This window comes from Microtus oregoni, unplaced genomic scaffold, assembly GCF_018167655.1.
Source record: "Microtus oregoni isolate MIOR12 unplaced genomic scaffold, Mior012 000008F_ref0000371, whole genome shotgun sequence".
In the NCBI taxonomy this organism is placed as follows: Eukaryota; Metazoa; Chordata; class Mammalia; order Rodentia; family Cricetidae; genus Microtus; species Microtus oregoni.
Genome location: NW_024543067.1, coordinates 51,417,497 through 51,441,775, shown reverse-complemented (window position 1 = coordinate 51,441,775; position 24,279 = coordinate 51,417,497). Strand labels below are relative to the sequence as shown.

Here is a 24,279-nt window from a genome sequence, read left to right as displayed (position 1 = left end):
AGGTTGTATTTATTTAGGAACACACACACACACACACACAAAATAACAATTAAAGAAAAAGAGGCCATGAATGTGAAAGTGAGCAGGGTACATGGAAGGGTCTGGAAACATAAGAGGAAAAGGGAAATGATGCAATTGTAATCTCAAAAAAATTTAGAATGTTTTTATTTAGTTGGTAACAGGTTGGGAGATTTCACAGAAATATCTGGATTTTCCTGGTTCTCTAAAAGAAAATAGAAAATTTGCCCACAGGGCAACAATCAGCTGGAGCTGTTAGACAGTTTGTGTGCTTGGTCTGTTGACCCAACCACTACCTTCCACCCTACCAACTTCACTCTCTTAGATTAGCTGCCCATCATTTGTCTCAGCTGAACAACCCTCTCACAGGTTCATGCTAAGGCAGTATGGCACCCATGTTCTAGTTGACAAAATCCCTGGGTCCCATGATACACGTTTATCCAAGCCATTCTTTCCAAGGGAGCACTCTTGACAGCTCAGAAGCTTTTCTTCCTGATGGATGAAGACAGTTCCTGGCCACAGATTCCAGCCTGTGGTTCTCCTTTACTGGTACAATCTGTCTGGTCCTAGGCTCTCTTTCATTTTGGCAAAGAGACCTATCAAGGAGAGACTTTCAGTAGGCTTTTCCACATCACAGCCAAACTGACAGTAAATACGACTTCATTCTCCATTAAAAGTCTGAAGTGGCCAAGTTCCTTCAACTTAGCCAGGTAGTGGTTCTGTAGTCTCTTCCAAGTGAGAAGATCACAGAATCCATGAAATACAGCAGAGCTCTGGGGCCAGCCTGGCCAATAGTCTTCACTCTGCTTCTACACGCCTGGCCTCACTGCCTCCGCTTTGATCCTGATTTGGCATGTCTAAACCCAGACGACGCAGAGAACTCGCAAAGAAATGAGGAAGCTTGCAGGCCAGGAGGAGTTCCTCTCTTCTGGCTCCCAGAGCAGGCAGGATGAGCTGCCTGGCATGCAGGTGAAGGGGGATGTAGCGGGCCTTTGTCTGCTGCAGTCCCAGCTTCTTCAGTGTGCCAGCAGAAAGCTTCTAAAGAGAGCAAAGACAAACCTTAAGGGCATGGCCAGTGACCTTTAACTAGCGACCACACTAACCTCTGCAAGTTATAACTCATAACCCAGTAATGCCTAGTCTGCTCCAGGGACATATCTAGTAAGGACTTAGAACCTAGGTAAGAAAAACACAACCATACCAGAGAAACTCCTATTGGAACATTTTCTGGCCTTTTAAGAAAATGGATGCTACTATCAGCTAATGAAAAAGACTCTCCGAGGTTCTTTAGAAAGCAGGAAAGGCAGCTTTTATCTGATCACAGCCTCCCAACAATATCTGAAAGCAAACAAATGAACCATTAAGGCTCTGCCAGTACATCCTGTGGCTCCATGAAGACAACAACTACTCTGATGCCTCTAAAAGTTAGAAGTATGTTCCCGTGTCTGGTGACAATACTTTGTCATGACCTACTTCAGGGTTTTAATTTAAAAAAAAAAATAGTAAGTTTACCAAAACATCTGTTTTTAAATCTTCTTGAACAATGTAATTTCAGAAGCTATTATTAAGACACTTAAATGTCACATTTTTCCTTGAGAACCCTCCCTTGCTCTAATGGATGTCTTCTTAAATGTGTTTCTCCCTGTCTCTTGATGCCCATATTTGTATTTATAATAAAATCATTTATTAGTAAACTTCACTGTTACTTGGAAACAAATGGAAGAAAGACGTCCTTGTTAGGCAGTGGTGGCACGTGCCTTTAATCCCAGCACTGGGGAGGTGGAAGTAGGTGGATCCCTATGAGTTCAAAGGCCAGCCTGACTGACCTACAAAGGGGTTTCCAGGCCCTACGCAATGAGACCCTGTCTCAAAATGACCAAGGGGACTCCCGGCATTGACACATTAGGGTGAGGCCATTCATTTGTTTATTATCTCAATAAATATTATCTCCAAAACCACAAAACACAGGGGTGGGGTGGTGGTGGTGGTGGTGGTGGTGAAGCGTTCTCTCACCTGTTAAACACACAGAGTTAAACCAATGCTGGTTTGAAAGTGTGCCTCCACAGGGTTGGGCTTTTGAACACTCAGTTTTTGATCCATAGTTGGTGGTGCTATTTGGGGAAGTTTAGGTGGTGCTAGGGGAAGTGTGTCACTGAGGGCAGGCTTTGGGAACTTAAGGCTTTGTGCTTACATTTGAGATAAGAGCTCTTGGCACCCAGTTCCTGCTGCCATGCTTCCCCACCATGATGGGTTCTTATCCCTCTCCAACAATAGCTAAAACAAACTCTTTCATATGTAAGTTGCCTTGGTCATGGTATTTTATCACAGAAAACTAATATAATCAGTCTTACCTGAGGGACCAACCTATTCCAGTCTGAGTACTTATGATCACCAAGGATCGGGCAATCCAACCCAAAAGACAGGTGAACCCGAAGCTGATGTTTTATTCCTTAGGAGAAAAAGGAAAGAAATATGTATGAGGAGCAATAGAAACGGTGCTATGCTGACATCTGCTTCAACACATTCTAAATTAAAGCAGAGTAAACTGGCAGCACCAAATGCAAAAAGGAGTAATGGAGGAAACTATAAGCTACGCAGTACCAGCCAGCTGGGGAAATAAGCATACCTATTCTGGACAGCCATCACCCCATGACATTTATGTCTATGACTACCCTAACTTCTTACAACTTTACTATATGGTGGTAAACTGTTATTTTGTACATTTCTTTCTCTTTTTTTCTCTTTTGCAGTATTAGGGATTGAACTAAGGGTCTTGTGGAGGCTAGGCAAGTACTCTACTACTAAGCTAAACACCCAGCCCCAGTTTTCTTTTTTGGGAGGGTGTTTTCGAGACAGGGTTTCTTTGTGTAGTTCTGGCTGTCTGGAACTAGTTCTTGTAGACCAGGCTAGCCTTGAAATCACAGAGGTCTGCTTGCTCCTGTCTCCCAAAGGCTAGGATCAAAGTTGTGTGCCATTGCCTGGCCTCCCACATTTCTTAATTCTCCATCTCTCTCTCTCTCGAAAATATATTTATCTATATAAATTTCTCACTTGAGCCACTTTAAAGACACAGTTCAGTAGCATCAGTTACACTGGTCTGCAGCCATCAACACTGCCCATCTAGAAATTTCCTATTCTTCCAATCTAAAACCCACCAACTGAAACAATGGCTGACCATTCCTCCCCTCTGGTTCCCCTCACCACTAGTTTTTGGCAAGCATCATTCTATTTCCTCTATGAATGTTACTACTCTAAGTACATCATGTGAGATAAATCATACGGAATCTACCCTTTATATGTAGCTTACTTCACTTAGCATAATGTTTTCAAGGTTCATCCATGTAGCACATGGCAGAATTCCATCATTCTTCTAAGGCTAAAAATAACATTGTTTGTGCACACATACTCATCCCATGTCATTTCTCTATTCATCCATCCGGGGTTACTGCTATGAACACAGGATGCAAATGTCTGCCTTTAGTTTTAGCTTTTGGTTTTTTGTTTTGTTTTTAACTAAAAAATAGAATTGCTGGACGAAATGTTTTTTTTTTTTGTTTTTTGAAGAAATGCTTTGTATGTTTTTCAATAAAGCCATTTAAACTGTGTTCTCCTTACTTGGGAGGCTGAGGCAGGAGGCTCACAAGCTCCAGCAGTGTGGGATACATAGTGTGTCATTTCATCTATTCTACTCCCCACAATCATCCCCACAGGGACCCTAGTTTCAGATCTGCATCAGAAACACAGAGTCACAGAAGTCAGCTGTACCCTCAGCCTAAGCACAATATCAGTGGCTCAGAATAAGGAGAAAATCCAGCACAAGGCCCTGGGCAGAGCATGGTGGAAGGGGGCATCCTTACCAGTAACAGGCTGCAGCTCCACGAGGGCGGAAGAAGGGTTGCTGCAGAGCACCTGGTACTGAGTGACAGCAACATGGGCATCCCGGTTAGCCCGCACCTTTACCATTTTCCCATTGTCCATACGGTAACTCGGGGCCAGTGTCATCTGCAGCCAGAGAAATCAAGATGTGATTCCTAGGAAAAGACAGAAACCCATGCCTCAGGGAGGCGGCTCCCCTACCTTGTGGTGTTGCTGCTGGCCTTGTACTTTCTTCTCCACAATCGGGATTTCTATGATTCCTGCCGAGGGCAAGGGGGTACGCACAGTGATGGCCCTGGGGGTAACACACAGATTGCTGCCTGAAGTCACAAAAATCCGAGAGGGACTGCTGGGAGTTAGACACTTAAGACCTCACAATGGACCATCTTTACTACCATTTTTGCAACTTCTTGTCTATGTAAAAGAGATCTAAAATGGGTCACTGAATGATGGCTGTGGTTTCATGACTTCTTTGACTAACGAGGAGAGGGACAGTCCTGTGAGTTTTTACCATATCCATTCTGTCACTCAGCCACATTCTTTCACGTAGTATGTGATTAGAACCCACTCCTACTCATTTATTTTGTTAACTTTCATTGATTCTTTGTGGTTTTCACATTATGCATCTCGATTCTACCCATCTCCCCCAACCCCCATCTGCCCTCCACCCCAAATGACTATTTATAATCAATCAAAAGAGAAATGGGATACAAAATCTTATTTCCTCAATTTTCCTTTAACTGTACATATCGGTGCAAGATCATTTAATTTTTTTTCTCAAAGTATTCTACAATCAATATGTATAACTTTAGCTTAGAAGACTTCAGCTTAGACGTATCCAGCTGTCAGGCTAGGCGCTACATCATGAAAATCATATGGGAGCGTCCCCAACTATTCCAGTAGCTCTTAAATCTGATTGCACATTCTAGTTATTTATGGAACTTGCTATACTTAGTACGAGGACCAAACTTGGGGCTTCAGGCATATTAGATGCCCTAGCTCTATCACTAAGCTTTTGGAAACTTTAAAAGATACAGATGCCAAATCCACAGCTACTAGATATGAATGAGAACCATTGTGGATGGGCCAGAGATAAATAGATTCTCAAAAGAAAAAAAAAATACTTTTATTTCGGTATGCTACATCTGTCATATGAGTGCAGGTACCCACAGAGGTCAGAGATAGGTCCTCTTAAGCTCGAGTTACAGGTGGTTGTGAGCTGCCTGTTGTGGGTACTGGGATCCAAACACAGATGTCTGAAAGTAGCAAGTGGTCTTAATCCTGAGCCACCTCTACAGGTCCCTCACCAGTTTTTTGTTTGTTTTTATTTTGTTTTGGTTTGGTTTAATTCTTGAGACTTTAATTTTTGGTTTCTTTCTGTCCTGGAACTTGCTCTGTAGAAGAGGCTGATCTCGAAGTCACAGAGATCTGCCTGCCTCTACCTCCCTAGTGCTGGGATTAAAGGTGTGCACTGCCACCACCCACCTCCCATATCTAATTTTTAAAGGGCCCCCTTGATCACAGACTTAATGCACAATTTCTAAAACAAAAAAGGACTGTATATCTAAAGCATAGAATGAAATTTATAAATCAAATTTAAATCATAACCCAATAGGAAAATAGCCTAGGAAAAATAGTCTATTCTCAGAAAGGGAAATTCAAACAGAAATTAACACAAAAGCCCTATCTGGGAGGCTTTTTAAAATAACTTGAGGTGTGTGTACTCACCACTGGTGAGAGTGGAAACTGACACAACTATTTAGGACAGCAGTTTAATACTACCAGATTTTTACACACGAGGCTTGAGAGACAGCTCAGAGGTTAGGAGCACTGACTGGGCTTCAAGAGGATGTACATTCAACTCCTTGCACCCACATGGCGGCTAACAACCATCTGCAATTCCAGTTCCAGAGGACCCAGTGCCCTTCTCTGGCCTCCACAGGCTCTGCATGACTATGGTGCATAAACCAAAATCCCCACATACACATGAAATAAAGATAAATTTCAAAAAATGATAAAACATTTTAAGCATGCATATCATTCAAATCTGCAATCCTATTTTTAAAGGGATATATCCTAAAAACACTGCTACGGAACAGGGTGTGGTGATGATCCCAGCAGGAGAATGAGCAGTTCAAGGTTAGCCTGGGCTACCTGAGACCCTGTCTCAAGAAACAAATCAGAGGCCATTGAGATGGCACAGCAGATAAAGATTTGACCTCTGGCGCTCACATGATGGAAGGAGAGAACTGACTCCAAGTTGTCCTGATTTCCACACATGCACAGTGGTAAGCATGTGGCTAAATGCATACACAAACACACACAGAAACACAAATAAATAAATATTTAAAAAACAGCACTGGATATAATGGTGCAGGTCTTTCTACCCAGCATTTGGGAAGCAGAAGTAGATAGATAGATAGATAGATAGATAGATAGACAGACAGATGAATGATAGGTAGGTAGGTAGGTAGATAGATAGATAGGTAGATAGACAAAGAGATAGATAGGTAAATAGACAGACAGACAGATAGATGAATGATAGGTAAGTAGGTAGATAGGTAAATAGACAGATGAATGATAGGTAGGTAGGTAGGTAGGTAGATAGATGAATGATAGGTAAATAGGTAGGTAGAGAGAGTGGTAGAGAGAGAGGGAAAGAGAGAGAGAGAAAGATGAGAGTTCAAAGCCATCCTGGTTTATGTAGCAAGTTCCAGGCCAGCCAAAGGTACAAAGTAAAACTTCATCTCAACACCAGACAAACAAAAAGGGTTGAGGAGATAGCTCAGCTGGTTGCACATGCATGATAATGAGCTTGGAGCTCTAGCAGACATGCTAAGCCCAGTACAGCAGTGCACATCTGTAATCCCAGGGCTCGAGGGGGCAGAGCCAGGCACAGCCTGGAAGCTAACTTTTCAGCTAGTCTAACCAATCAGTGAATTCCAGGTTCAGAGGGATACCCTAGCTTAGTAAAATAAAATAAGGAGTGATAGAGAATGAAGTCTGACATCCTACTTGACTTCAACATGTATACATAGGTGTGCATGCACACAGTCATACATACATGCACATAGACACGGACTATTTTATCATTCAATATTTGCAGTAAGCTATTTCATAGACTCTTTATATCCTCATGAGTCCTAGTACAATGCCTTCCATTATTAGTCCCTGTAGTACAGCAGACAGACAAATGAGAGGCCCTCATTTATTCCACTAACAGGCCCATACCAGTACTTCTTCTCCACCTGGCGGGCTCTAAACAACTCCTGCACTTGATGTGCCATATCCTGCTCCCAAGCCAGCACCATTACACCCGTGGTTTCTTTGTCCAGACGGTGGCACAGATGCAAAGGCTCTGCCTTGTGGCCACGAAGCATCTTTGCCAGGATGGGCAGTACATCACTGATGCAGAGCTGGACTCCAGGGCCACCTAAGAAGCAAAGAGCCAGAGGAACTCTTCTTAGAGACCAATCCTTACTGAGTAAGAAATTGTCCCCATTTTCTACAGTTGTGCTATGAAAACATGGCAGAGATTACTAACAATAATAGGCCTAGAGAACTCACTAGCTAGACAATGAACTCGAGGTCCCCAGTTGAGACTACTAAGTAAGAACTCATATTCTAACAAGCATCCCGAGGACTCAAAAGTAACTGAAGTCTGGACAAAATTGTGGCTTTCTCTTCTGGTTTTGGGGGACTGGGAAGCTATACTGAGCCATTATAGAAGAAAGGTTAAGGTGAGGGGCTCTGAGAACAGATATTCCTAGATTTTACTCTCTGTACTCTTCATTAGACCGAACATAGAGCACTATCTTTCCAACTCTGCTTTGTTATCTAAAAATACCTTTGAAAAATTAACACCAACAACCAAAAACCTCATCAGAGAATAGTAAGGAAAAAAACATGTTAGGAAATCAAGAGGGGGAAAAAAAATCACAGAATGCATTTGGCAAGGCCTATTTTATTTCTCTGCACTGCCACCAAAGGAGTTATTTATTTCAACCAAAATACTTTTAGCTAAAATATTTATTTTCCCCCTATAAGTCTTTGATATTCCCTATTTTTCTTTTTTTCAGTTCTGTCTCCCTTCAGCTGTCCCTCATCACGGCATTCAACAGACTCAGGACATCCATTAAGTTCCTGACACTTTGGGGTTTCACGTTAGGTATAATCCTAAACACAAACACATCCCCTCTTATATTATTTCCTCTTTCCCAGTTTTGTTTGTTCTTGTTTCTCTAGCTCTCTCATTTTGAAATGAGGTTTTGCAGTTGCTGAGACTGGTCTGAACATCCGATCCTCCTGCCTCAGACTCTCCTAGACCTGGGATGACAGTGGAACACTAGCACCCAGCTTTTCTCCCTCTCCCCCGTTTTGATAGAAAATAACCATTAAACTGTCAGCGCACGGCTTTTTGTATCTCTCGGCAGCAATCTGTGTGGGAGGCTGCACACAACCCACAGTCAGAATTCAGCGTTTGTATTTCTTTGCAATGATCCCTGTGGGAGGCATACAGCCCACTGTCAAATATGTAGAAGTGGGGACTAGGCACTGGTTTGTGTTACCAGTAGTCATATACAAGGGATAATACTGTAGAAAGGTTTAATTAACTTGAATTCAAGAATGCCTCACATGTAAGTAAGGCTTCAGAGGTACCGTTAGCTGTAGAAGCAGCAGCAGGTTCCTTTCCCTTGCCCACGTGGTTCTTACCGTGGACAGGGAGACCATAGGGTTTATTAATGACCAGAATGTCCTTGTCCTGGTGGAGAATCCCTCGGCTCAGTTCCTTAGCAAGCACATTGGGGTGAACTCGCTGTAGCTGCTGCGTGAATCGCACGAGTTCCTGCACCCTCCGCTGAACAAGGTTTGTAGAGCCCTAAGGAGAGAGAAGGGCGGCAAAATCTTAATGAGGAAGCGAAGCTCTGGGGGTGGCCTAAATGAGATTTAAGTGAAAATTCGTGCGGGGAATGGCTGTGTTGTAGAATTAGATTCATGCCTTCCTTTGGGACCATATATCGGTATCTATCTCACCTACATACCCACGTGGTGCTTGGGTCTGAGCCTGGCAGTAGCAAAAGTGCCCACAAAGACACTGCGCAAGCACTGTCCTTTTTTCTCAGAGGTATTCCGACTATCACACTGTATATCCTCCCCCCCAACACTGACTTACCGGCAGATACAGAACCTGCCTACCGCACCCCACACCTGGGAAATCCTGAGAGCATTGCCTCTTGGGAGTTGTGGTCTTCCCAGGCTCACCGGCATTTTCTTCGTCTTTTGCTCTTGTTTCTGGGCTCGGAGCTTCTCCGCCAATCTCTGAGCATTCAAGGGCCTAGAGGTAGAAGCGCTGGAACAAAACTGCTTGGATCCGGGAATGAACGGTCTCCCGGGAGGCGACGTCCCACTCAGGACCCGGAAACCAGGCGTACCCAATCTGGGCACCGCCATCTTGCCGAGGGCGGGGTCAGACCACGCCGCACGGAGGAGAGCGCCCGGAGGGGGTGGGGGCGGGCTCTGCTGGTCACGTGGGTATCAAGCCCGCGGGTCACGTGGGCAGTGCGCGCTCTGTGCGGCTGCGCCGGCCGGTAGCTGCAGCTGGAGAGGTGGCGTTTGGAGCAGACGCGGTGAGTGTGTTGGGGAAGCCGGGCTGGGGCTGGGAAATGCCGGTGCCTCAACGGTTTCCTCGTGGCCCGGACCTCCGTTCTTGGAGAGCACTGCCCTGGGAACCGAGTCTCGCTTGGGGACGCGATCCCACTCAAAACCACTTCCCCGCCCCCGCGCCCTTTAGAAGCGAAGCCGGGGAGACGCTGGCTCCTCATCCTTCATCCGCACCTGTCTCGTCCCTCTTAGCAACCACGTCCTCGGCGGGTCCTCGGAGGGACATGTCGTGTCCCCTTTCGTGTTCTTGCCGTTCGCCCTCCGGAGATCCCCGGATCTCTCATATTCCATCCTCTCACTTTGCGACTGCCAGCCCCTTTGTTTCGCGTTGTTTGTAACCAGTCCCTTCTCCCGAGGATGACGGTTCTTTTCCTTGATCCAGGACCCCTACCCCATATGACCTACCTCGAGAGCACCGCGGGTTTCTTCTGACCTTCCTCTGGAGTTCACCTCTTTGGCTCTGCTGTCGCTTCTCCACTCTTCCCAAAGAACGGGCGGAAAGTGCAGAGCCCAGACCTTTCACTTTTGCCTCCTTTAGTCTTTCCCTTCACAGCTTGAAACTGTCCAGCCCTCTCTCCCTTTCCTACAAGGGACTCCCATGTCGAGCTGCAAACTACGGCTTGCCTATCACCAAAGGGGAGCTGGAAGTATGAGCAGCTGTTTGGAATGGTGATTTCGAAAATACTTGGGATGTGCATGCCATTTGCTGGGGAAGCTGATGCTAAAAGGATGTCATGAAAACTAGTGACTTTTCTCTGACGATAGAGGGATTGCGTTTCAATTGGAGAATAAGTAATTGAATTAGGCTTGGGTCCTTCTCCCTCCAAAACAGGGTTAGCAAAGGGAGACCACAGTTCGTGTGAAGCAGTTGAGCAGGTAGATATTTTACAGAAGACTAAAAGTTGAGGAGTTTAAACTTAATGTGATAGGTAGTTGAGAGTCCTTGAAACTTCTTGAGAAATTCCTTGTAAGTGGAATTGTAGATAGGAATCTGATAATGCAGTGCTGGACAGATGGAAAAGAGGGTTTGTAGCCGGGAAACCAACTAGGCTCTTGCAGTGTAGGCGGTCATTGATAAGATCACGGTCCCCATTCCGTAGTCTCCCCCCCCCCCCCCCCCCCCCCCCCCCCCCCGCTGCCCAGTACTGTCCTTGGGATGTGAATTGCCATTTCTGCAGTCCAGTTGTCCATTGGTATCTGCTGGTGACGAGAATTGCGTGAGGGCTTTTTTTCCCCTAATCCCCAAGCTTGTTAATATAGTAAATTCACAACTATTTATTTGGCTGCAGTGTTCCTGAGTTGGGTTGGTTGCTTGCTTTGGCAGCACATATACTAAAATTGGAACAATACTGAGTTGGCTTGGGCTTTTTATTTGTCACTTGATTTGTTCTAAGGGGCTCACACTGTAGACCAGGCTAGCCTTTAATTCGCAGAGTTTTGTTGGTCTCTGCTTCCCTGGCGCTAGGATTAAAGACTATACCTCCACACCCAGCTTGTTTCTGAGTGTTTTGAACTATTTTACTACGGTCAGTTTTTGTCTTGAAGGAAAGCAGAGAATGGTGGAAAGGAGACCTATCTGTCTTTCTGAAATAAGAGGTCTGAATATAGAGTCCCTGGGAACAGTTTGGGAAACACCGTTTCTTCTGTCAGTGGTTCTGTCCCCTCTCGACAATAAATTCACAAGTAGAACACCTACAAAAGTTGAGAAATTCCACTTGAGAATTATTGCCCTTTCTGATAAGCTCCAGTTGCAGATTCTAATGTCACTAAACTGTTGAGTATCACCGTGTCTTGGGAGAAGGGGCATCAGGGTTTAACTTCACACCTTTAAGTGAATTTAATCACACACCTATACCAGGTGGAGTACCTTTATGGTTTGGGAGAAAGTGGAAAAACCTGTTTATACCATTACCTTTCTTGCATGTTTCAAGATTAATACTTGTTTTTACAGAATCGGCCTTCCATGGCAAGAGACAAAGCAAAGAGGCAACTCAGATGTCATTGCTAGTGAGACAAAGCTATGTTCTTGTTTTCAGGTTAATGCAAGGCACGCTCTATAGTGCTGTGGGACACTATAATGCCTGAAAATAAAGACGCCAGGCACTGTCTTAAAAGAAGAGACTTTTGCCGGGCGGTGGTGGCGCACGCCTTTAATCCCAGCACTCGGGAGGCAGAGGCAGGCGGCTCTCTGTGAGTTCGAGGCCAGCCTGGTCTAAAAGAGTTAGTTCCAGGACAGGAACCAAAAGCTACGGAGAAACCCTGTCTCGAAAATAAAAAAATAAAAAAGAAGAGACTTTTAGGGTTTTTCTTGCTGCAATTTTCTAGGAAGAATTTAAAGAATTCAGTTTTGCTATTTATCTCTACATGTGGTTACAAAAGTTGCGGTTCCCTTAATGCTTCTCCTATGAATCTTGGCATTTCACAGTCTAAAAAACAGAGTTATAGCTGGGCGTGTGCCTTTAGTTCCAGCCTTCAGGAGGCAGAGACAGGCGGATCTCTGTGAGTTCAAGGCTAGCCTGGTCTACATAGCAAGTTCCAGTACAGCCAGGGCTACATAAAGAGACCTTGTCTCAAAAAAAAAAAAAACTGAATAGAGTTAGTGTTTGTGAACAATTATACTCTTACATCCTTCTCCCCTTCCAAGCTGTCCTGTCTTCTTCCTCTTCCTTATTCAGTCAGAGCTATTTCAGGCATTCTCTTTATTACTTCCTCACCAACTTGATGTCTTTTTGATTAGCGGCACCTTTTGATTTTCTCAGTCCAAGGAAGGAAGTAGAAGGACATTCTGTTACTGTGTCATCAACTTTACAGAGTACAGACTATACAAACATGGCTTATTTATGTAACTACATAAAGAACTTGATTGTTGACTTGTAAAGGTGCTTGCCACTAAGCCTGGCGACCTGAGTCCCACATAGAAGAAGTGACTTCTCACAACTTGTCCTCTCACCTCAAGAGTGTGTGTGTGCGCACTTGAGCACATTCAGGCACACATGCACACACATGCGCGCACACATATACACACGCACACACACTAAATAAATATAATAATTTTAAAAATCTTTTAAAAGAACCATTTAAAGATGTTGTCTGTTCTATAGAGAAGCAAAAAAAGCTCCCTTAGTATTTCATGAATATAGAGAATAGCTAATTAGTAAGGAGGAACCCTAAGCCCCATACATGGAAGATTGATTAGTTCACAGAGTGCTAACCTGTGCTTCCTGAAACAAAGATTTGCCGGTTGCAGATTAACTAGGGATCCACTTGCCTGAGGAGCAGGAAGTACTTGGTCATTGTTTTATGATTTTAGGGAGGTTGGGAGGAGCAATCAGCAAGAACTCACTGGTAGTTTCCTGGAAAGTGTGGTCTTGGGGGCCAGGCGATCGATCTGGGGACTAGTCCCAGTTTAGTTGCTAAGAATTTAACAGGTAATTTGGGTTCTGGGTTTTGATTATACAACTTTAAGTATCTGTTCTGTGAAGGTTTTCAAATGGCACTTAATAAGTGAAAAGCCTCTTAACAAGTGAAATTTATTGCAGACTTACCTTGAATGTATTTAGCACCAGTATAAAGACTCTAGATTGTGTTCCTCCCAAGTGACCCACCCCAGAGAGTAGCATTCTCTCTACTGAGCTGATGTTTATATTTGGAGTTTACCTAATTGAATGATATTGGGAGTGAGACTTAAGTATTGGAGTTTACCTAATTGAATGGTATTGGGGGATTTCTTAAGTGGTGGTTGGTAAGATGGCACAAGATGTTTGCTTCGAAAACCTGAAACCCCATAAAGGTGGAAGGAGAAAACCTATTCCGCCAGGTTGTCTTCTGACCTCCATGTGCTTGTTATGGCACATATGCCGCCTCCACCCCATATAAATAATTTTAAAAGAGAGAGAGAGAAGCTTTCCTAGGCTCCGGTGTGGTGACACCTTCAATCCCAGCACTAAGGAGGCAGAGGCAGCCAGCCTAGTTGGTCTCCACCGTGAACTCCAGGCTAGCTAGGGCTGCATAGTGGGACCCCATTTTTTAAAAAGAGAATCCTATAACCCTATAATGTTGGTTGTGGATAGTAATTATTTTTTCCAAACCATCTTACTTTTTTTATTTTTGAAACAGGATGCTTACCAATATGGAGCCCACGCCATCCTAGAGCTCACTGTATCACCCAGACTGGCCTTGAACTCTTGTCTTCCTGAATCAGTCTTCTGATGCCAAAATTACAAGCCTGCTGCCACACCCAGCCTCTGACAGGCATTTCTAAGAAATTCCTTTGTTCTGTCGCCTCATACTTTTATCTACCTTTTGACCAGTGGTCCAGAGGTGTACCTTACACCAGTGCTTTCTGGACTTTGGTGTTTCGTGAAGCATGGAAATACATCTCTGTCTCTAGAGGATGCTAGAGGTGGACCTAGGAAGCTGCGACCTAGTTCTCTCTGTTCACAGTCTCCAACCTGGTGGCACCAAAGGCTGAGGAGATAAAATACATCCCTCCCGTGAGATACGTCTGACCTTGCCCATTCAAGGTCCTTATTGAAAGCTGGCTGACCACGCAGAGGTGTTGTGCCATCCATTGTTCCTCTCAGCTTGGTCTCTCATTTGCCATGCTTGTGCCCTGATTAGTTACTCTTGGCTAGTTTCTATTTAAGGTCGTAGTTGTTCTAGTATAGTGGCTTTCTAAAAGTGTGTGCATAGCAGTAGCTGATAAAGAGATGAAAAGTGGTTTTTGCTGTTAAGCTTGACCATGTGCAACCGTGGACAATCTTGGTCTGCCTATTTAGAAAAAGTAGAGACTACCTAAATTAAAGTCAAAGATGACATACAAGGAATGGATGTTTCTTTAAAATTTATTTTATGCTTTCTGTTATAAAAAGTAATGGTTATAGCATGAAAAGTATGAAAATTAGAAGAGGGGTAGCATTCATAGTTTTCTTTTTAAACTTGTGGTCTGTAAGCCTTGCAGATACTAGAGTACATGGTGGCCAAGAGCCATGTGGAGATAGGCAAACTGGCTTCAGTCTGTGCGGTTTTATATAATTTCATCTTTCACTTTGGGGGGTATTAATTTATTTGTATATTAAGATCAGGGGCTTGTGGTTAGCCATGGTGGGGCCTCATAGTCACTATGTAACAGGCTGTCCTCAACCTTGAGATGGTTCTTATTTCTTAGCTTCCTGAGTGCTAGGATTACTCATGCGTAGCTGGTTGTTGTTGTTGTTGTTGTTGTTTTAGACAAAATTTTACTACACAGCTGTTCTCAAACGCAGTGCCTTAGCTTCCTCAGTACCAGGAGTACAAGTTTGAGCCATCATGCTGGAATAAGCATGTCATGTCATTTGGTCTTTAAACAAGGTAAACATGTTCCTCTCCATTAAGCTACATCTGCAGCCTACGTTAGTGTGTTTTATACTGTTCAGTGTTAGCTGCTTGAGGTATAAGTTAATGCATGTTAAAGTACTCTTGTAAAGCCCAGCCATTGCCAGTGTTGAAACAATATCCGCTGTCTCAGCACATAGTATAGCACTTGCATATATATTTGCATAAATACTTGTCAGATAGCTTGTAAATGAACTAGGAGTCAAAAAATACAGAGTTCACTCTAATTTTGTCTCTTAGGTTATTTACTTCAGAGTTTTCTGCCTTCAGTTTCTCACCAGAGAAGAAGATAGGGTTAACAACTGTGTGGTACTGGAATTTCCGTGTTTACTTGAAGTAAACAGATTGATATTTAGAAAGGTGAGGAGATTTGAAAATAGATTGGGAGGGCTCAGTGATGTAGAGAACTCGTTGCTCTCGCAGTGGACCCGGGTTCAGTTCTGAGCACCCACCTGGTGATTCATAATCATCCGTAACCCCCGTTTGAGGGTATCCAGCTTCTGCTTCTGACCTCTACACAGCACCAGGCACTCAGATGGTACACATATATGCATTTTGTCAAAATACTCATACTCACAAAAAGAAAATAGATTGGGGGTTGGGGACTTTGTTTTTTATTAAATTGAAAGTTATTAAATGTTGAGCATTTAAGCTCCACATCTTCGTTCTTCACTTGTAAAATGAATTTATAATACTTGCCTATTAAGGTTATTTGATAAGCAAGCAAGATAAATATGTGTAGTGTCTGGCATGCAGTAGGTACTCAATTACTAGTCTCAGTGTCAGCTTGGGGAAGCAGAAAGGAAAGGAATTGATTACTTAATTCCAACTCACCAAATCAGAATCTCTACAGCAGAGATTCATCAATTGATTCCTTTTTGAAACCATCTCACCATGTAGCTCAGGCTGGTCATGAACTTAAAGCGGTTCTCTTGCCTCAACCTCCCAAGTGCTTGAATAACAAACTTGAGTCATCGCCCCCATGCTTCCCAGTAACTCTTACCACGTCAGAAATGGCAGGACCAATATATTGGGACTTGTAAGTTGATCAGGCTCCTAGATAGGTAATGGTAGCGCACGCCTTTAATCCCAGCACTCGGGAGGCAGATGCAGGGGGACTTATGAGCGTGAGGCTAGCCTGGTCTACAGAGCGAATTCCAGGACAGGGTTCAAAGCTACAGAGAAAGTCTGTCTCCAAAAACAAAACAAAACAAAAAAGATCAGGCTCCTGAACAATGTAAGAAAAGGAATAGCTAATGTTAAATATTGTTTCTTCACTTCTCTGTCAAGTAGCGTTGGCTGTAGAGCCAGCCGTACAGTCTCTTCACCTGTGCTCCTCAGTGTTTAGGTTGGCCTGCACTTCAGTTTCCACCTGCCTGCTGCTCATTTCCCCCAAGTGTGCCAACATACTGTTCACATATTTATCAGTAACACTGTGAGCCCCGCTGTAGCACCCTGCCTGTTGGCGCCGGCCTCTTCCTCCTGCCTTCACTCTTTTTTAGGCACGCTGCCCAGCTGCTGTACTGGACCTGCTTCTTTCACCTCCTTCCTGTGTGGAGCCATGTCCTTTTCTGGCTTGTTTCCCTGTTTTATTGAGGCACACACTCCAGGAATTTCCCGAGAAGTCTTTGGATGACTGGATTTTGCCTGCCCATTTGTTGGTTCAGTAGCATTTACAAATGAAGGTTTAAAGTCATTCTCCCCCAGAGGTTGAGACATTGCTGCACTCTCTTCAGGAGTTGGCTATTTCACATCCTTTTCACATGCTCTTGTTACCTTTTCCCCCTCCTTAAAGCTGTTAGGATGTTCTCTGTCCCTGGCATTATGCAGTTTCATGGTGGTGTACGATGGGATAGGGCTTTCCCCAGTGTTGCCTTGTTATAGTGGGCTCATTCATAGCCTCCAATTCTGTGACATTTGCCAGACTCTTCTCCCATCCTTTCTTTGATTCTTTTGTTGCTATTCTCTCCGTCCCTTCTCCTTCCCTTGCCCCTTCTCCTCCTCTCCCCCCACATCTCCTCTTTCTTCTCTAGCCCTTTCTCTCTCTTCCTTACCCCTCTTCTCCCCCTTCTTCTCTCTTTCTTTCCTCCTTCCTCTCTCTGTAGCCTAAGATGGCCTTGAATTCATTAAGTAGTTGAGTCTAACCTTGAATTTTTGATCTTCCTTTCACCTCCTAAGTGCTGGGAATTACAAGTATGTGCTACCTTGCAAGGGTCTGAGTTTTTGTTTTTCTAACAATATCTACTCTTGCTATATGGGTACAAGTGGGTCCATTTATAGTTCTTTAGATTTTTTCTCAGATCTTTGCTTTAGCTTCATTTCCTGCAAGTGACTGGAGGGCTTTTGCTGGAAATTCTCAGCCTCCGATAGCAATGACGTGTTCCTTCATAGGCTGGCCTCAGAGAACCTGGATGAGGTGCCCTCTCTGCTTAAAGTCAGACCCATCTCTCTTTTCCTTCCCTGTTTCCAGCATTTCTTACCTGACAAAACCTCACTGCTACAATGGACTTCCCCAGGGTTTGGTTTTGGTCTCTTCTGTTCACCTTTGTAGAGAGGGACTTTGCACTTAGTAATCTGAGAAACAAATGAGCTCCTTTATCTTGTGATTTCTTTGGATGTGTAATGGTCCTGACTGTATCTGACTCAAGTCATTTCAAAGTTCACTTTGTTTTTCTCTAAACCTTAGAATGGGGAGGTGGAGAAAACAAAATCATTTTCTGACTTAGCAGTGGGTGAAGAATTTGTGCAGTGAGCAGACATCACGATAATCCTTATATATATCTTTATGTCCGCCTTTAAAGTTTCTGTTTGCCATCTCTAAAAATTCACTGAAAGTTCTTAGCTGCTGCAGTCTTCTCCCCTCTCTCAGTTTTGGCTTTATAGTTTACAGAATTCTTGTCATTTTGATGATAATGCTGGGAAAGAAAGTATTAATTACTTTAGGACCAAAGTCGGGAGGGCACAATGATATCTGTACATTGCAAAGAGCAGCACAAATTACCCATAAATTTCTTTAACTGTTTTCAGAAGGTCAGCCAGCCTTTTTAACTCTGGCTGGAAAGCTTGAGATTAGACTACAAGTTAGTGCTTTGTTACAGTGTTCCGGAATCCATCGGCATCTCACCCATGGATCAGCGCTAGAGACCGCTTGCTCCTCAGCCACCTTCTCATTGGGGTCCCGCTCATTCTGGTGCCTCACAGCCCCCAGCCAGCGGTAGCAGTGCACTCTTGCCCTGTCTTGTCACTGCTTGTTTTTGTTCCTGTAGCTGTTGTCAAAGACCACGTTCCGAGGTAGGAGCGTGAGGATTAGAATTATTAAGCAAAAGGAACAGAGATATAAGAGACAAATACAGAACAGTATTGGGAGGGACATTTCAGTGAATACAGAATCCCGAATCTTTTTTTTTTTTTTTAATTTCCACATGCTTCACTTCAAAGTGGGAGTGGGGAGACAACAGATTTCATTAACATGGTATAAGGAATAGACTTGAATTCTCCGGCCTTTGGTCCAGGTGGAGTGGATTTGCCTCTATACCCCAAATACTAATTAACCACACCCTAGGTCAGGATCTCTTGTTTGTAGCCACACCTGTTGTCAACAATTTCAAGAGAACAAAAATAAACTCAAACTCTCTGACCTCCAGTCAAGCTGGAACAGGCTCACATCTGTGGGCCCTCATAAGCGCACTGCTGCCCAGTCTCGCCACTGCTTGGCTTTGTTCTTGTAGCTGCGGAGAGCGAACCCGAGACCGCACACACTCTCTACTGCTGAGCCGTACAGACCTTTCCTCCATTTATTTCATAGAAACGAGAGTCTTGCTAAATTGCCCAGGTTGGCCTTGACCTTCTTGCTTCTACCTGCATAGCTGGGATTATAGGTGGATCTCACCATATTATCATATTTGTTTGTTTGTTCAAGACAGGGTCTTGTTATATAAAACAAACTGGCCTCCACCCTTAAAAACACCACTTACCGGCAGTGGTGGCTTAAACTGGTGATTGATAGCATTAGTCACAGGAGGTTTTTGGTTGGCTTGAAAGAAAATACTGTAACTTTACCTATTCATCTTGGGTTTTAACAGTTTAGAACATTAAACATATCAGTTTATCTTCTAGACTTTAACTCATAGTAGGTACACAGTTGTTGAGTCGGCACATATTCAACATTTACTCTGTTGTTTTACACTGTGTAATAGAAACTGGCCTAAGAACAGGATAATAGAACTTCTCCTTATCCTGAAAGAAGTTATTCTTGTGAGCGTGGCCAATAATTGCAAGTGTTAAAAGATACAAATAAGACGTCAAAGTATAGCAAAGGCAATTAGAGGAAAAGGATGGACAGTCTACTGGTAGCATTGAAACGAGGGGATCAGAAAGGACAGGGGTGATGGAGGACAAGGATGAAGAGCGGATGGTGATAGATCTAGGGCTTTATACCATGTTGAAGAATTTAATTTTATTAATCACAGATGAGAAGTCGTGGAGTACTTTTATTTAACCCAATTTGTTTTGAGATAAGAAACACTAGTTTCTTGCCCCCAAGTAATAATACTCCTGAGTCTCTTGACAGAAAGAGTTCTACTCTTAAGAATTCACCCTTGGGGCTGGAGAGATGGCTTAGATGTTAAGAGCACTGACTGCTCTTCCAGAGGTCCTGAGTCCAGTTCCCAGCAACTACAAGGTGACTCACAGTCATCTGTAATGATATCTGCTGCCCTCCTCTGGTATGCAGGCAGAACACTGTCTATATAATAAATAAATAAATAAATAAATAAATAAGTAAGTAATCCACCCTTGGCTGAGGTGATGGCTCAGAGGATGTGCATGCATGATTGCTAGTGTTAAGATCTCCAGGGCTTGTATAAGTTAGGCACAGTAAGTAGGGTAGCTCAGACCATCAGGTATGATTTGAATAAGTTTGGTGGCCTATGCATATAGATGGGGAGAACATTCTGAGTAAAGACAGACCTCAAAGCTAGCATGCACAAGCCTGTTTGAGGAATTCTGTAGAAGCTGCAGGGAGATTGAATGTGTCAGCTTCCAGAAATGAGTTTTTCCTGAGTTTTAAGCCAAAATAAAGCAGTAGTTAGGCATGGACCTTCCATTCCACAAGTGTCCTCCAGATGTAGTCTTTAAATACCTACACTCATGCCTTCACTTGAAATCTTAACAAAGTGATGCAGAGTTTCCTAAGTTCACTTCATAGGGCAGCTGAACAAACGGATCTCTGTAAGTAAACCATGCTTATAGACCCAACATTTAAAAACAAAAAAACAAACAAAACAAAAAATCCCAAAACTAAAAATTTTACCATTCCAGAATGGGGATGTAGTTTGGTGGTAGAGTATATGCCTAATGTGCCCAAGGTCCTATTTTTCATCTCCCATAATTCAGAGGGAGACAAGTGGATTTGATCATTTCTGCTTACAGATGGTCAGGTTAGAGGCCAAAAGTCTGTTTTATGGTAAAGCTGCTAAGACAAACAATGAAAGAGTTAAGATTGGGTTTAGTAAAGGGGAAAACTGCCTTTTGTTTGTTGTTTTGTTTGTCTGTGTAGCCCTTGCTGTCCTGGAACTCACTCTATAGATTAGGCTGCCCTCGACCTCAGAGATCTGCCTGCCTCTGTCTCCCAAGTGTTGGGATCAAAGGCCTGCTCCCCTATGCTCAGCATGGGAAAACTGTCTTTTAAGAGCAGGTTTTAGTAGTCCAGTTTTTTTGTTGTTGTTGTTGGTGGTGGTTGGTTGGTTGGTTTTTTTTTTTAATTTATTTTATTTTCTTTAAAAAGAAAACAAACTATCTTTTTTTCATTTTACCTACCAATTCTAGTTCCCACTCCCTCCCCTCCTCCCCTTCCCTCCACTTAGCCCCCCACACCACCCCCTATCCACTTCTCAGAGAGGGTAAGGCACGTTGCTTTGGGGAAGGTCCAAGGCCCTCCCTACTATATCTAGGCTGAGCAAGGTATCCATCCGAAGAGAATAGGTTCCCAAAAAAAAACGGTACAAGCAGTAGGGATAAATCCTGTTCCCACTGCCAGTAGCCCCACAGTCTGCCCACCCATACAACTGTCACCCACAGGTTGGTTGGTTTTTCGAGAAAGGGTTTCTCTGTGTAACAGTCCTGACTGTCTGGAACCTGCTTTTTAAATCAGACTGGCCTCGAACTCACTGAGATCCGCCTGCCTCTGCCTCCCAAATGCTGGGTTTAAAGGCGTGCACCACCGCCGCCCGGCAGTAGAAGAGTATTTAACTTACACACTGCCCCGAGTTCACTCCCCAGAACTGAAAACGCATGCCTGTAATTCCAATATTTGGGAGGTAGAGGCAGGAGGATCCTCATGTTCAGGGTCATATTTAGCCACATTTGTGAGATCTTGTCTCAAAAAGGAGGGGAAGAAGGTTTTGACTGTCCATAGCTGTGTAATTTCAACTACTCTACAGGCTAAGTCATGAGGATCACAAGTTCAAGACTTGTCTAGGCTATAGAGTGAGTTCAAGTCTGGACTACTTAATGAGACTCTCAAATAGGAAGTGAAAAAGAGGCCTGGGGATGCTAGAGAGATGAGTCAGTGGGTTCTTGCAGAGGACGTGAGATTGGTTCTTGCCACCCATGTCAGACTCACAGCCACCTGTAACTCCAGCTCTGGGGAATCCAATGCCTCTGGCTTCCACAATTGTCTGTACTCCTGTATGTTTGAATGTGTACGCACATGTGCACAGGCATATGCAATCAAAAGTTTTAAAAAGACGGCTGGACATATAGCTCATTGGTAGAGCAGTTACCTAATATACATAATCAGGTTTTATTAATGTTCCCTGTTCTTTCTAGCTCAGTAGCACCAAATCTTTTAAATGTTTTTAACTTGGTGATGAATATTTTCTATTTTCATAGAGTAAAATTTTCTATGTGCTCCTTAAGTTTTGAATTGGTCACACTATCGTCACTGTCCATAATAGAAAATTGGCAGAGTTGTGTGTATCAAGTGGGTTCTGTGCATTGGAGTGCCTCATTTGAAATGTCCATGCCCTATAATCTGTTCAGAGGATGCTGGGACTGTTCTAGCCCTCGTGGCCCACAGCTCATCTTTTCTTGATGCTCTGAATTTTGTGTCATGGCTAGAGTGGCCTTTTGTACTTTGTAAAACTTCTATTCTTTCTCCATTTATCACTGTTTTCTGTTGGAATCCTGTTCTGCAAATTGCAATTCAGTTTCTAGGTTAGTTTGCTAGGTGGTTGGAGCTGAAATAAAATTAGTAGAGAGTGTTCAGAAATACGGGTCTGAGACAAAACATTATACTTTCTGCTAATAGCAAAAAGAAAAGAAAGAAAGTGGTACGTGTTCATATAAGCACAAATTAGAAGGACTGTTGAAATTCAACATGCCTTTTCTCTCCTCCAGACAGAACTTACAGATATCACCTCCGACGCTTAATAGTTCTCCTGCTGTAATTTCTTGGAGATAGGGTCTCTCTACAAAGCCCAAGCTGGCCGCCACCTCACAATCCTCTTGCTTCCATCTCTGGAATGCTGGGGTTACAGGTATGTGCCATCATGCCTGACTACCCTCTTTCCTTAAAAGGACATGTAACAACTTCTTTAGCCTCCAGTTCTATTTCCATTTGAAGTAGAGAATTCAAGAGCCTAGCATATAGTAGACATTTAAAACTGCTAAACGAAAACAAAAATTTGTACTCAAATAAGCTCATTAGTAAAACTCTTTGTGTGTTCTGGAAATTGGTTTTTATACAGAGAAAACGTGTGATAAAATTTTACTTATCTGTTATATTTATAGATAGATAGATAGATAGATAGATAGATAGATGAACTCAATGTAAATAATTGGACTTGATTGTATATATACATATATGCATCCCCCCATGAGAATGCGTGTTTAGATGCACAGGTACATTTGCCCTTACATATGAAGGCCAGAGGTCAACCTTAGCTATTTTTCTTCAGGAGTTTTCCACCTTGTTTGTTGAGACAGGATCTCCCATTGACCTTCCTCAATTGGCTGAGTAAGCTAGGTTTGTTCTGCCTTCCTGGTACTAGAATTACAGTGTGGACCACCACTTTTGGATGCTGCGTTCCTTCTCTCCAGCTCTGGGATTTCAAGTGTGTACCACCATAATGGCTTTTTAAGACTGTAGGTTCTGGAGGATTGAACTAAGGTCCTTGTGCCTGCAAGGTAAGCACTTCATCAACTGAGCTATCAATTTGCCTTTATAATTAATTATAAAGGCGCTAGAAAGATTGCTCAGTGGTTAAGAGCACTGCCTACTCTTGTAGAAGACCTAGGTTTGATTCCCGCTACTCACATAGCAGCCACAACTATCTGTAACTCCAGTCCCAGAAGATCTGACGCCGTCTGGCTTCTGAGAGCAAGCACATACATACATGCAGACACATGTATGTATGTATATATGTGTATGTATATGTGTATGTATATATACATATATATGGTGATAAAAAGACCATCCAAGATTATGAGCCTGAAATATCAATATGATTTATTTTGGGTTTGAGTGAAATGACTCGCTGGAATTTGGGCTCTTTCAGAAGCCTTGCTACTAATGAGGCTTTTTTCACATTGAATATGAGTGACTGTTGGTAAAAAAATAAGCAGCATCAATCTAGCATGTTACCAGTGCGAGTTTTCAAGAAATGAGTTTGATGCAGAGATTATCTGACAAAAGCCAGAGGTTTCTAGCAGGCTGCTCAAGAATAACGATAGGAGCTAAGTTAACTGTGGGTAGATAAAACCTTTTAAGCCTGGCCCTGCTCACTGGACATCATTCCTATCTCTGTATGAGTCTTAGGAGGACACAGTAAGCTTGCTTTTATATACCAATAGGAAAAGCCGCACTACACATTATAGACTGAATTTATCAACTATCCAGGCAAATATTTTACTGCGTGTGTTCCAGTCAATAAGCTTGTGGAATGCTCCTTTGTGGTACCTTACTTATACTGGGCATCTTTTTCTCCCTTTTTCGACAGTTGTTAAATCACAGATATGCTGGAATTAGTCCAATAGCCACAATTAGAGGGGTTTGGGTTTTTCTCAAGATATACAGGATGACTATTGTTTTCCTTTTTTTAAAAAAAAAAAAGTTAACCCTTTTTACGGCAGAAGAAATAGTGTTCTTTATTCTAGTTACTGTCTCATTTTTTATAAACAAAGATGGAGAAGCTTGCTGCAAGAAATGTGCCAGTCTTTTATATTAGTTATTTGTAAATCCTTTGCTTTCTGGCAAAACCCCCCAAAATATTGGACTTTCCCTCCTCTTGACTTGTTCCATCTGCCTGTCTATCACATGGTGTTATTCCCTATAGCATGGGGCTTGGCTGA

At 43.2% G+C, this 24,279-nt stretch overlaps 2 protein-coding genes across 5 annotated transcripts in view; one reads left to right on the top strand and one right to left on the bottom strand.

Moving 5' to 3' along the window:
- Window positions 1–9,359, bottom strand: Rpusd4 (RNA pseudouridine synthase D4). The gene is made up of 7 exons (XM_041657326.1): window positions 9,157–9,359; window positions 8,608–8,773; window positions 7,126–7,327; window positions 4,096–4,189; window positions 3,876–4,020; window positions 2,370–2,467; window positions 1–1,056 (listed from the first exon to the last, which is right to left on the bottom strand). The coding sequence occupies exons 1-7, from the start codon at window positions 9,343–9,345 to the stop codon at window positions 817–819; spliced, it is 1,134 nt and encodes a 377-aa protein (XP_041513260.1). The 5' UTR covers window positions 9,346–9,359; the 3' UTR covers window positions 1–816.
- An 87-nt stretch (window positions 9,360–9,446) lies between these two features.
- Window positions 9,447–24,279, top strand: part of Fam118b (family with sequence similarity 118 member B) — a 45,784-nt gene continuing 30,951 nt past the window's right edge. For 2 of the 4 annotated variants that reach the window (XM_041657072.1, XM_041657069.1), the window contains exon 1: window positions 9,447–9,521. The gene's annotated coding sequence lies outside the window, so the exon portion shown is untranslated. Of the gene's footprint in view, window positions 9,522–22,326; window positions 22,467–23,094; window positions 23,116–24,279 lie in introns of those variants that run through there. The other 2 variants (XM_041657070.1, XM_041657071.1) reach the window with 2 other exon arrangements.

What these genes read in the sequence shown, in the direction of transcription:
- Rpusd4 (XM_041657326.1), bottom strand. Translation starts at nt 9,345, where the DNA reads ATGGCGGTGCCCAGATTGGGTACGCCTGGTTTCCGGGTCCTGAGTGGG. An exon ending in CTATGGTCTCCCTGTCCACG is followed by an intron (nt 7,328 to 8,607) that starts GTAAGAACCACG and finishes TTTGCTTCTTAG; the next exon opens with GTGGCCCTGGAGTCCAGCTC. An exon ending in GGAGCTGCAGCCTGTTACTG is followed by an intron (nt 2,468 to 3,875) that starts GTAAGGATGCCC and finishes TTTTCTCCTAAG; the next exon opens with GAATAAAACATCAGCTTCGG.